The 13,091-nt window shown below is 52.6% G+C and overlaps 1 protein-coding gene and 1 long non-coding RNA gene across 2 annotated transcripts; both read left to right on the top strand.

Moving 5' to 3' along the window:
• The first annotated feature begins 427 nt into the window (after positions 1–427).
• Positions 428–12,122, top strand: SLC48A1 (solute carrier family 48 member 1). Its single transcript, XM_082781272.1, has 3 exons — positions 428–600; positions 9,464–9,631; positions 10,285–12,122. The coding sequence occupies exons 1-3, from the start codon at positions 462–464 to the stop codon at positions 10,419–10,421; spliced, it is 444 nt and encodes a 147-aa protein (XP_082637398.1). The 5' UTR covers positions 428–461; the 3' UTR covers positions 10,422–12,122.
• On the top strand, positions 6,413–9,455 carry LOC309888749. Its single transcript, XR_014319167.1, has 3 exons — positions 6,413–6,428; positions 6,599–6,651; positions 8,363–9,455. It is a non-coding gene; the product is annotated as an uncharacterized lncRNA (long non-coding RNA).
• Positions 12,123–13,091: the final 969 nt, after the last annotated feature.

Below are 13,091 nucleotides of genomic sequence, written 5' to 3'. Positions count from 1 at the left end.
ACCCCAAATCCCATATAACCCCCATGCCCCCCTCGTGTCCCTAAATCCCCCATTTCCCCATGTCCCCCCGTGTCCCTATACACCCTCCACAACCCCCATAACCCCCCATAACCCCCATAACCCCCCATAACCCCCATACCCCCCCCATACCCCCCCCCTTTTTCCCCCTCCCCATTCCCCCCCAAATCCTCCGGGCCGCCGGGGGGCGCTCTGCCAGTGGGCGTGGCTTAGCGACCACAGTGGGCGTGGCTTAGCGGCGGGACTCGGAGACGGGGCCGGGTGGTGGGCGTGGCTTGTGTCTGCTGGGCGTGGCTTTAAGCATTGTGGGCGTGGCTCGAGAGCTGACGGGCGTGGCTCGACGGCGGCGCACATTGGGTTTAAGCGCGGGGGTGGGCGTGGCTTAAAGGAGGTGGGCGGGGCTGTGCGGCGGTGGGCGGGGCGTGCGGCGGCGCAGCGCTCCGATGGCGGTGAGCCGGGCGCTCGCCCTGCGCCTGGCCTACGCGGCCACCGGCTGCGCGCTGGGGCTCTCGGCCTTCTTCACCTGGAGCCTGGCCGCTGCCTTCCGACAGCCAGCCACCGCCGCCGCCGGGGGGCTCTCCGGTAGGCTGGGAACGGGAACGGGGCTGGGAATGGGGCTGGGAATGGGGACGGGGCTGGGGCTGGGAATGGGGCTGGGAATGGGAATGGGAATGGGGCTGGGGGGGGAGATCGGGGCGGGCAGGAGCCGTTCGTGCCCGGGGTGCTGGTGCTGGGCCCAGGGTGCTGGGCCTGGGGTGCTGGGGCTGAGGCTGGGGCCCGTGGTGCTGGACCCAAGGTGCTGGGGCCCGGGGTGCTGGGATTGGGGCTGGGGGGGGTGATTGTGACAGGCAGGAGCCGTTCATGCCCGTGGTGCTGAGCCCATGGTGCTGGGGCTGGTGCTGAGGCCCGTGGTGCTGGGCCCAGGGCTGTGGCAGCTGAGCTCCAGGGGCAGTTCTGCACCCAGAGGTGCTCGGCGCTGGGGTGGGATCCCCAGGGACCTGGTCGCAGCCCTGGAGTTGGGGGATCCCTGTCCCAACGCTCTCAGAAACGTGGTTTGGGTTCGGGGTCCGGAGCCAGGAGCTGGGTTTGGGGATCCTCGGGGGGCCCTTTAGTGGTGGGAAGCTCCTGTGACAGCCCCCCGGGGGCTTTGAGGCTCGGGTGGGGGATTGGGGGCATCTCCTGGCCTCCCCCAGGGGTATTTGGGGAGGTTGGGACCAGGGGCCGGTGTCTGGCTGCGTTTGCAGCTGGGGAAACCAAGCAGCATTTTTTGGGACACGCCGACTGCACCTGCGTGCGGGGAGCCCCAGGTGCCGGCCGCCCTTCTTACAGAAAAGAGGCTTTTATTTTAAACTTCAAAACTTTAAAGTTTTGTTGACTTTCCCGGCGAGATTTTGGCCTGGAAAGCAGCATTTACGTGTGCTCTGGGTTTTCAGGAAAAACCCAAATTGCCCGCTTCCTGAGGTTTGTACCCGCTGAAAGCATCTGGGCTGGATGCTCTGAGACAGGCGTTTGAGCTGCTTTTCAGACAGGCCACAGGCTGTAAAAACCCATCTTTACGTCCTCTGAAATCAGTGATGCATCAATATCGTGTTTAAGTTATATATTTTTCGTTAATGGTTGGGTTGGAGCAGATCGCAGCCATCCCTCCGCTCACCAGCTCCGGGGTTTTCTCTGGCTGAATTCAAGCGACCACCTGGAGGAAGAGCTTAAAGGGAAGTGAAATTTGGTAAAGAATCCGAATTTCTGCTTGCACACGAGTGAATCCAACGCTGCTGTGGCCACCTGGGTGTTTGTGCCATCAGGGCAGCTGGGATGCCCAGCGTTGTGCTAGGTTTGCCATCCAGCCGATTCCCTCAGCTCCCTCGCCCTCTTCTTGCCATTTCTCCAAAAATCTTTAATTTTGATTAAAGGTAACAGGGGCTCAAGGTAAGCGAGATTAAAAGAACAGCCACTTGCAAGGTTGCACTCGGTGAATTTGCAGGCTCGCAAGCATCTGTGGCACGTCCAGAGGCAGAGCCTCGGCAGGATCCCCAAAGCCTCAGAAACGCATTAAGAAATAATCAGAAAGGCTTTCAGCGTCTTTCGCTGTTGTGACAAAGCTGATTTAAGAGGCTCCTGTCATCTTCCACTCTCGGCTGCTTTTTCCTGCCCTTCTGCTTCGCTCTCCGTGTTCCAACAGGCGAAATGAGATGAGATTTCTCCTTTATGCTCCCCAGCTGATCACGTGTAGCGTGCTGTCCTGCAAACAGGCCGGGATCACGTAGGAACAGAACCACTCGTGTACGGGAAGGACCTTTGAAATTTGTTCTGCTGCCAGCCAAGCCTTCAAGCCAAGTTGTGCCAGCCTCCAGGGACAGACATTTCACATGGGTAGGGTGCTCGGGCACTGCTGGAGGGGGAACCTTAAAGAAAAAAAGAATCACTGTTTTTTTTTCCCCATGCACCGAAGCAAAGGCTGCTTGCTGAATTAAGTTTATTCCACGAAAAAAAAAAACAAAAAACAAACAGCGTGTAGGAGGTTGGCTTTGTGTTTAGACACCGCGGGTCGTTCAGTTTCAGGTATTTCACGGGGTTTTGTTTTTGGCACCTCTTTTTGTTGTCGCACGCCAACCAGCTCTTAATTTCCACTGGCAGAGAATGGCAGGGAAGGAAGTGGGCGAGCGGCTGAAACTTTCCGCTGTGCAGACGCTGCAACGTTCGCTCTCAGGCACTGCCGTGTGCCCTTCGGTCTCCGAAAAACCCTCTTGCAACTTTTTTTTAACGCAGCCAGAAGGACGGCTTCTCCCCTAATCCCCCCGGCACGGCTCAAGCGCGGTGCGTGGGCGCTGCTGGTGGCACGGGGCGAGCATAAAACCCTGCTGGAGGTGTCCTCGTGCGCTCCGTGGGGTCGCTGTCTTCACCCCAGGCTTTTGTTTTTTGGGCCAAAAAGTGCCTTTTTTCGCTCAGGAGCTTCCAAAAGCGATCCGAGCACCTGCGTGAGCTGCAGGTCCGGCTGTTGCGGCTGGCAGCGCTGACACTTTATGGGGGGGGGGCTGGATTGTTTAGGCTGGTGTAGCTGGCAGTTTAGCAAAAGTTGCTAATTAACGTGCCTCTAATTAAGCCAAGGCTTCTGCCAGCCTTCTCTGCGAGCGTGCTCGTGCGTGCTGATCTGGTTGCAGCTTTCTTTCTGGTTCTCCCATCACCTCTGCTGGGTGTCTTTGCTTCTCCCTTGCCCACGTTGGGTTGCAGCCTGCCTAAATTTTTGCTGATGTGCACTTGGTGTTATCAGGGGCGTGTTTTTCAGGATGTTTATCTGGGTGCTTCCTCTCTCCTGTGCTGTCCTGGGCTCTGTTTTAATCTCTGTAAGAAGCCTCGCTGATGCCTCTGCCATTAGGAACCCCTGGCTTTGTAATCGCTTTATTTATCTTTTCCTAATCATCTAGAGAACCTTTCCTCCTGTGTTTCCCTTTGAAATCCGTCTTCCCTTACTGGTTTCGTTAACTTTCACCTGCTTGGATGCAGTCACTGGAATTTGAACTGAACTTCAAATTCATTTCACCCGAGCTGCAGCGTGCAAGTTTACTGCGGAGGGGCAGGCGGTCGGGTTGTGCTGAGTCTGTAACCAGAGCCCTCAATTCCCTCTAGTTATGAAACCAGAAGCGTGCAATTTCAGATGCTGAGCAACCCCCTTTCCAGTCTTTCTGGTTGCTTTTCATGATAATAACCCCCCCCACCCCCCCTAAAACCACAGCGCCCGGTAAGATCAGCTCGCTAATCCTCTAAATCTCAGCTCTGCCTCCAGGCGTGTCCACGTGGGAATTTTCTCATCCTCTTCAATCGGGGGCAGACCTCCTCTATCAGCCCCTTGTTCTAAGCAGCGACACCCGACCGAGGCTTTCCGATAACCCCCGGGACAGCAGCTCAACGGATCGATCACGGGACCCCAAAAGTCATCCCCGAATTAATGCTGCCCGTCTCGGTGGTTTGCCATTTCGTTTCGAGCTACTCACAGTGGCTTTTATACTTCAGTGCTTGTTTGTGTGTTTGACCTCCCCCCCTCACCGCCTTAAATTAATTTTTTTTTTTGAAGTAAGCCATGAATCTCCACGAAACTGATGTTTTCGTTCAGCCAGGGGCAATTTAAAAGAGAAGAAAGCAATTAGATGTTTTCAGGATGGATCCAGCCCTTTCCCGAGTGGCTTTTAATGTTCTTGCGTGTGTATCTTCTCTCTTTAAATTGAATAGAGAAAGAGTTGTGTTTTTTTTTTTTTTTTCCACAATAAGAGACTTTATTGGCTGTTTCCAAGCTGCTCAGATATTTCTGGCAAAATAGAGAGCTTGTGCTTTGAGAACATAATGTGGACCAGATATTAAAGCAGCTGCAAGGAAGATGAAACACAAAGCGCACTTTTCAGACCCTCGAAACTTTAAAAATATCTGATAAGTGGAAGGAGTAGAAGCTGGCTGAGGCTGGTCACAGCACCCATGGCGTGCAAAAATTACGATTCTCTGAAAGCACCGAGAGGAAAATCCTGGGAAATCCAGGCAGATTGGCTTGGTCCCTCTCTGAAAAAAAAGCATAGCGGGAATAAAACACTTCCAATTGCTCGGATTTGCATACAAAATACTTAAAAAGAAGTTAAGTTGTGCCTTGTGCCTGCTTTATTGTCTTAAGCAGTGGTGAAAGGTGGGGAAAAACACACTAAAAGAAAGCACAAAGCCAAAGCCCAGGGTTTGTGCTTCGCTGTGATCTTGCAGAATTGCGAGGGGAGAAGCAAATCCTTCCTACGTGGAAAATGTGATGTTGGTTTCGTCTTCAGCATGAATGGCAGAGGCACAAAGCATCCGAAATCTGAACATCTTCCATTTCCTGCTTCTAAACGCGGCCGCTCGGGCCAGCCCGGTGCCGAGCAAGCAGCTGAAATTTTATTTCAAAAATCCCCTTTTTTTTAAAAATTCTTGCGCCCGTGCAGCCCGATCTGCTTTCCTCTGAACCGAAACGTCCCAAAATAAACAGCAAAGCCCTCGACTGCACGTGCCCAGAGGGAGGTTTTACCGAGGGCTTTTCACGAGAATACTCCAAAGACTCCTCTCCTCCCAGAGCTGTTTTCCTTAAATATTTCGGTGTTGATCCTTAGCTATTTTGGCAGAATTGCTGCTTAGAGAAAACCCGTTTTTAACCTCTTCCAAAAACAGCTGATGCTGAGCTGGCTTGGCTCGGAGTGCCGGAAGAGAGCATTTTACCCTTTCTGGGAATCAACCAGCGAAGGCAACGTTTCTGCAACTCAAAAATGGGAAAAATGAGCTTAAAACGGGTGCTGCTGAGTAGCAGAATGTGTAAAAAGAGGTTGTGCAGATGGAAAATGACGGAAGGCCTTGAAAAAACTCTTCTCGCTGCTCACTGTAGACTTCATCTTTTCCAGACCCATGCAAGTAGATTTTAATACTTCTCATTTTTACAATTTTATTCTCATTTTGCTCGCTGTCAGCTTTGTCCCGTCGTCCGCAAGCGCTTGGAGCTCCGTGCAGCTGGCAGGAGAGCTCCTCTGCTCGGCTTCTTGGCCTCGCTCTACACATTTGTTGTTTTTTTTTTTTATTTTTTTTTTTATTTTTTTTTCCTCGCTCACGCATTTGTTGTTTTTTTCCCTCGAATCTGGCCCGCCCGTCAGTGCCGTACGCCGCGTCCCAGCACGGCGTGCAGACGTGGCCTCTGGCTGCTCCGAGCTCCGGGAAGGCAGCTGCGCTGCATTTTCCCTGCCAAACAATGCGACTTGTTTTGTTGTTTTTCTTTCTTTTTTTTTTTTTTTTTTTTACAGGGACCAAAACTGCTGCCCGTGACGAGCAGGGCTCTGAGGAAGCCTCTTTGCGCTCGCAGCTTTTTGGTTTTACGCTGGGAGAAAGCGAAAGTTTGGTCCCACGTCAGCTGAAGCGTGCCAGCCTGTCTGTTGGTTGGCTTTACCAAAATATTTAGGATTTTGTCTTTTTTTGCACCTGCCTACAGGCTGAGCTCGCTCCAGCTTTGGGACTTGCCCTTTAGGATGTATTTAAGCGTGTTCCAAGTATGCTGCAGGTTTTTATATTTCAACTATGAATTAAACAGCAGCTCATAGGTATAAAAGGCTTTTAAAAAAAAAAAACCCTGCCCCTGTTGCTGTTGTTTCAGATGTTCTCGTGGTTGTTTGATGGGCCAGCTTCCTTTTCCTGGAGCTTTGTGTACTTTGGATAATTAGTTTTGTTTTTTTGGTTTAAAGGTAACAACTTTCCCGCTGCTCTCTGTCGGAAATCCCTCGATTGTGTTTTGTTCAGCGCCTCTCGTTTTTAGGGTGGTTCCAGCTTGGAGTAAATCCACCCAGCCAAAACCTTTCCCTGGAAGGTTTTTTGGTGTTATTTCCAGCAGGTGATGTCACTGCAGATTCTGGGTCTGCTTCTTGGTGAATGCAAACTTTAATCCAAAAATACAGGTGTGGAGAGGGAGAGGGTTTGGGGGAGCTTGAGGATGCTGAAGGTCCTGCGGTTAATCACTGCAGGCTTTAAATGCCGTGACTTTTATTCCTATTCCAGTAAAAAAATTATTAAAATGTGTTTTTTTTTTTGTTTGCAGTTGCACAGGTGAATGAGTTAGCTGCTGTTCTGCTGCCTACATCCAGCTGAGGGGTTTGTGTTAAAGCTGCTGGCCCCCTTTTTTGGGGGATTCAGGACCAGAGTCCTGCTCTCACTGCTTTTTGCAATGTCTGAGCACACGCATGTTTCCTCTGCTGCTGTGGATGCTTCTTGAGGCAGCTCTGCCAGCTGATTTAACTTCTTGTAGCCTTTTTCTGCCCTTTTAGGGGAAAAAAAAACACCAAACCCTGCTGTTCTGCAAGCTCCGTAGCCTCGCTGAAGGATTTGGGGGTGTTTTAGGGGTGCAGGGGAGAGGCAGGCGGAGCTGGCGAGGACCCCGCTCGCCCCTGTTTCATGGGATAACGAACATTTTGGTGATATTTTGGGGGTAAAAGGGTTCTCTGTGCCTCTCGGCCGTGTGACCCGGCTCTGCACGTGGAGGAGCTGGGTTTTTTTGCCTTGTCACCGTTAGGGATTTACTGCTGAGGTTTGCCCCACGGCTTCCTTTCAAGCGCTGTGTCAGGCTTTAGGGCTGGGGAAGAGACAGGGGCAGGCTTGGGGGGGGGATCTGGTGATGCTCATGTGCTTCTTCTGTTCTTACCACGAGAGCTTTTGGGGCACTAGAGGCTTTTTTGGCGTGGAAACACGAGCAGCTTGACTCAGCGCTTCAGATAAATTGTGCCAAGTCATCTGAAAGGCGCCGGTGGGGAAGCAGCTTGGTTTTGCTAATCAGAAAGCCAAAGTTCCTTATTTTTTTTTAAATATATTTTCTTAAAATGTGGGTTGAACTTGCTCGAGCACGAGGTTAAGGGTAACGTGAAGTCGAGGAAGTGGTGGATCAGCGAGCTGGGCGCTGGGCTTTGCCACCAAATCCCATGATAGGCTTTCTGAAAGGCATCGCCAGCGCGATCACAGTCGTCTGCAGAGCTCCCAAACGCCTCCTGCCAGCCCCGTCGTGGCACAGCAGCATCCCTGCTGCCCTGGGGAGAGCCACAGCAGCGAAACCTGGAGTGCCCCTAGTGAAAAGTTGCCTTTTCTGCTCCATCCTCCACCTTTTTTCTTCCTCTGGGGCACCGTGGAGGGTGTCCGCAGCCACTTGGCACCACCCGAAGGCACTGAAGGTAGCTGCAGAGGGGGGGGTTCTGTGTTATTACAGGGTACCTCGTAAAGCAGCCTGGTATTTTAGCAGTGCTATTGTCCTTTTTTGTCCTTTTTTTCCTCCCTGCTTGCTGCCACCCTTAAAATACGACGTCTACAGGAGGTGGCAGCAAAAAGGAGGAGCACCGGGCAGCTCTTTAAGCATTTGGACCCACTTTTCTTACACCGAGTGCCTGGTCTTGTTTTTTCCTTTGTATTTGGTGAAAAGATAGCATATTTTTTAAGCACAGGATCAGGGGAGGATGTGTCATTTCTCCTTACATCAGAAAGTGCTCGGTACTTGGGGGCTTTCGTGCCTTTTGCTCCCTCATTTCCTCTCCCTTCTGACAAGGGTGTTGAAATGTGGGTCGGGAACGGTCCCCTAAGCCCTTGGAAGTGCCTTTTGCTGCTTCTCCGCAAGCCGTGCTGATCTTAAAACGCAAAACAAAGACCTGGACGTGCTCAGCTGCTTGTCTGCTTGTGTAACCGGGACGTTTTGGGCCAGCCCCAGGAGTGCGGAGCCAGATTTCGTCCACCTTCAGCACCTCCCGAGCGTGCTTTGCCCTAAGTGGGAATTGTACGTAAATAATCAGCTGGGAGCTGAACTTCTGCACCCTTCTGCTTTCAGAAACGCCGACAGAAATGTCACAGCCCTTTGAAAATCCGACCAGCTTGGCAGCAGCGTTGTGGGTTTTGTTCCCCGGTGCTTCCTTTGTGAGTTGAAGGCTTGGGCCACGCGTTTCAAGCTCTCAAGCTGCTGTCAGAATATTTCCAAATAAATTGGGGAAAAAAAAATAGAAATAGCTGTACGGTTCTCTGAAAGCACAGAAAACAGCAAGGAGGACAGGAAGGCTTCGTGATAATTGGGTAAAACCTGAATTAAGCTCGTTTGGGAGAGCTTTGGATCGTGTTCCTTGTACTTTTGTGCAATTATCCATCGGCACAGCAGCGCGTGGTCCCCTCCCCTCCTCGTGATAACCCTTCTTTAGCATAAGGAGTAAATTTGCTCTGTGGATAAATGCAAAGGAAAACAAAGGTTTTCCTGTAGGGCAGCCAGACGGTGACACGGATCCCAGTGGCTGGTAATTTTGGGTCACCTCAAGGGCTCGGAGGGGGTTTGTGCGCGTGGACGCCCTGCGGGGTTAGGTGGAGATGTGCTGGAGCCAAAAGGTGTGGGGTGACGTGCGGGGTGCTGAGCTGGGTCTTCCTTGGGTGTCTGAAGTGAGTGGTTGTGGGGTGGTCTTCGTCAGCCCTGGGTGTAAAAGGGGCTCCCTGGGTTTTGTAAAAAGGTGAGCTGCTTCTCGGGAGGTGCCTGGCTGCGGCTGCTGTCCCCGAGGTTGCATGGAGGAGTCGATAAATCAGAATTTTAGGGCTTGGAAGGGCCCTCGAGGGATCGCTGTGTGTGCAGAGCCCTTTCAAACGGGGCTGCTCAGCACAGGAAAATGAAAATATTGCTCGGGGGAATGCATTCAATGAACAAAGCCCTTTCTGTGCCAGCCTGGGATCCGGACCTGTACCCTAAAGCCTGCCCTAAAGCTGTGGGGTGCTTGCGGAGGGCGATGCTCACACGGGCAGCCCTCTTGCCCCCCTTTTCTGAGTGCCCTGGCAATGAAGTGTTAACATTGGGTGATTTTTTGGGGGCGGTTATTGGGATGTGTATTTATTCAGCACCTTTCTGTGTCGTGGTGTGATGCACGGTACTGATTCCCCTTGCTGTCTGATCGAGCAGGTGTTCTGGCGCTCTGGGCCCTAATCACGCATGTGATGTATGTGCAGGATTACTGGAGGACCTGGTTAAAAGGGCTGAGGTTCTTCCTCTTCATCGGGATCCTCTTCTCAGCCCTCTCAGTGGTGGGGATCTGCACCTTCCTCGTCCTGGCCATCACCAAGCACCAGTGTAAGTACCTGGCAGCAGTACTGGGAGCAGCAGCTGGTGCTACTGGGCTTACTGGGGCTGGGTGGGAAGGAACAGACTGGGGGGGGCTCCTGCCACCTCTTGAGAGGCACCGTGAGGTTTTTGGGGAGGGTGCCAGAAAGCATTTCATTTTTCTGCTGTCACGAGAGCCGATGGGCACCACTCCCTAGGGCAGCGCCCGTCTGCTGCTGTCTGATAGCCGCCCTGCTAAACCTACAAACAATCCCCATTTCCCAGCTTAGTCTTCAGCAGAAACTGGAATTTACTCCTCTGACAGCTGAGGGGAGTGCTTGGAAACACCGTGCCTCAGCGCTCGTAAAGCAGGTGGGCGAGGACTTTGAAATCTAAACACGAGCCAGCGGGGCGAAATGCCTTCGGAGCTTAGTCAGCACGCAGAGCCGCGTCCCTGGGAGCTGTGCAAGTGTCATATGAGGGCTCGTGTCATTCCTCCCAGTGGTTGCTTGGCCGTAGATCAAAGGGAGAAGGATCGTGTTTGTTTTTTTTTTTTTTTTGGGGACTGCGTTTTCATTTGGGACCGAGTTTTTTTTTTTTTTTTTTTTTTTTTTCTGGCCGGGCTGCACAAGGAATAAAACGGTTTGTAAATGCACCTTGTGTCCTTGTGTCCTCTCTCCTAGCCCTGACTGATCCCAGAAGCTACTACCTGTCGTGCGTCTGGAGCTTCATCTCCTTGAAATGGGCCTTCCTGCTCAGTCTGTACGCCTACCGGTACAGGAACGAGTTCGCAGACATCAGTATCCTCAGTGACTTCTAACACTTGGACTTCAATCCCGTCTGAAGGTGCTGGAGGTCTGATCTGCCCCCCGAAGGCATGGTACACGCGAGAGATGCGCAAGAGGCAGAGAAGGAACTCACCCAGTGCTGCTTGGTTTGTCTGTCTGCAGTAGGGGTTCTTCCTAATTGCTTTTACTCAACCATTTAAAGTTTGGCTAACGATGTCAATCCAGTCTTTCTGTAACTTGCCCGGGAGTCCCAGTGTCTGGCAGTGGGTCAAAAGACCCCGTCTGCTTACACACAGCAGGCCCAGACCCACTCTTTGTGTTGCCCTCAAGTCCTTGGGCTTCCACGTGGGGAGGAAGCCCACACAGCACCCCGACACCTCGTGCTTGCGAGGGAATCGCCAGGTGGGTGCCCAGATGTGCCCAGAAACCCTGCTGGGTGGAAATCGTCTCCTTTTTGCACTGCTCTGCTCCTCAGAGGGAGAGCTGGCCTTCCTTCGTAGCAAATCCCTGGGTCGCTTCCAGGCAGTACCACGCATCTTCCAGTACTACCCTTTTACAACTAGTAGTAGGGGATGGGGTGGTGAGTGCTGATTCTGGCTGCTCACCCAGAAGGAATTTAATATTTTATTTCATGCTAAATTTTCTAGGGAGCAGAACAAGGTGTTTGGGTGGCAGGTGCGCTGGGGAAGGGCTTGCTTACCTGAACCTCAGGAGAAACCTGAACAGGATTCTTCTAAAAAAAATATTTCCGTAGGTAGCAGCGTTTCCTTTTCTTGGCTTGGCTTCCCTTTATGAGCAGGATGAGAGAGGGAAAGGAGATATGGTCCTCAAAAATAAAAAAAAAGGTATCCAACGAGCCTCCAAAATGAGTGCCCGATGTACACCGCCTGCGCTGCCACTGGTCCCTGCTTTGCTGTGGAAGGCGAGAGGTTTGAGCACGTAATAATTCAATGGAGCTGCTGAGGGTATTTTGCAAGCAGCTGACAACACCTGGATAGCATTCCCTTGGTTTTTGGGTGGGAAGATCCTCAATTTACCCAGCTGGAGGGACGCCGGGTCAACGCACCAAGCCAGCCGTGCCGGGGAACCTGCTGGAGGCTGCTGGAGCCCGACAAAAGGCTGCGCACGTGAAATGTGCTTACGAGGTTAATACTCAGGCTTTTAAATCCTAAAATCTCCCGTTCTGCTGACGTCGGGCTGCCAGCATGCCCGGCATTCCCTGCCACGGATCCAACGTGGGGTTTGCGGGAGGTTTTCGGGTGGGTGTTTGCAAGAAGCCATCCCTCGTCTCACGTCTCCCCAGCACGACTCTGCCCACGTGTTCGCAGCAAGCAGCGCATCGGGGCTCCCTTCCCGGGCACACATCCCAAAAATCCCCTCAGCTGACCCCGGAGGTTTTTAAAGTTTATTTTTGTGACACTAAAATTTGCCTACGAAACAGCTCACAGCATCTAACCCCACCCCGTTTTCTCCCTGACGTGTTTTAGCTCTGGAATTTCTACTTCCATCCCAGCTTTTTAAGAGATCGTCTATGTAAATATATAATATATTTTTACATCGTTTACGCTTCGTTTGCACGCTTGGTGTAAGGCTCGGTCCTGCAGCGGGATGGAGTGATCCACGGCGGGGCTCCTTCGTGTGTATCCCAGTGTCTCCTTGTACTAAGCTGCGCTGTGTAACTCGTGTGTGACACCACGGGAAGAGCAGAAATACACTCGTCTTTCTCACCAAAACGGTGTCTGCAGAATTTGTTCTATAAAATTGTTAAATTCCAGCTCTTTCCCTTTCCCATTGAAAGCCTGCAGGAGCGTGGGGAGGACAGGAATTGGACAAAACACGTAGCTTTTGGGGGCGATGCACAACCACAGCAATTTTAACCTTTACTGCACCCTCAACACCTATAACCACACGTAGCAATACCCAATATGGTATTTTTTATCTGTTTTTTTTCTTTCTTTCCTCCCAAAACTTCACGCCCTGTCTTTCCCCTCCCCAAACCACACCTCTGAGGGGCGCTTTTATTTCGGAGCCGTGAATTTTCTCCCCGAGGGATCCCACAAAGGACTTACTGGGGGGGGTTGTTGTCTTATAAATAGTAAAAATCTCAGATCGTGGACCCCTGCAGCCCCAGGTGAGATTCCCAAACCTCTGCTCAGGGAGAAGACCCCAGGTATTTACTGCCCATCATCTGCTTTCCGTCTCCTGGCCAGGGAGAGGCTGTGATAATGAGAACATTTGGAATAAATTTGGGAGGCGCTGGGACAGCATCACCCCTTTGAAGCTTTTTCCTCCAGGAGGAAGGGGTCCAAGTGGAGCTGGGGGAGCTCCAGCCACAAACGAAACGAGTTTGCTGGGCTCAGCCCCATCCCTGGCCACCTTCCCCAAAAGGACCCCAAGCAGCCTCGCTGGGGGCTTCTGAGGTGAGAGATGAGGGGTCTGCTGGGGGCAGGAGGGGTTATTTCCCTCTGCCACCCCATCAGAAGCAGCCTGGAGGGGGGGATCCTGGCTGAAGCAGGAGGCCAGCACCCATGGGTGCAGGGTGGGCAGCGGCCGGCGGAGGGCAGCAGCGGCTTGGCCATGGGGAGCAGCGGTGGAGCAGCACGGAGGGGGCGAGCTGGGACCCCCCCCCCGGGCTGCAGCAGGGTCCTGCACCACCAGGGCAGCCCGGCTGAGGTCCCCTTGGAGCTGCAGCCAAGTTGGAG

This window comes from Aythya marila (genome assembly GCF_965140915.1).
Source record: "Aythya marila genome assembly, chromosome: 30".
In the NCBI taxonomy this organism is placed as follows: domain Eukaryota; kingdom Metazoa; phylum Chordata; class Aves; order Anseriformes; family Anatidae; genus Aythya; species Aythya marila.
Note: the sequence above shows the minus strand (reverse complement) of the source record. Positions and strands in the feature narration are given on the sequence as shown.

Coding starts and splice junctions, on each gene's coding strand:
- SLC48A1 (XM_082781272.1), top strand. CDS start 462: ATGGCGGTGAGCCGGGCGCTCGCCCTGCGCCTGGCCTACGCGGCCACC. Junction 601..9,463: donor CGCCGCCGGGGGGCTCTCCG/GTAGGCTGGGAA, acceptor CTGATCGAGCAG/GTGTTCTGGCGCTCTGGGCC. Junction 9,632..10,284: donor GGCCATCACCAAGCACCAGT/GTAAGTACCTGG, acceptor CCTCTCTCCTAG/CCCTGACTGATCCCAGAAGC.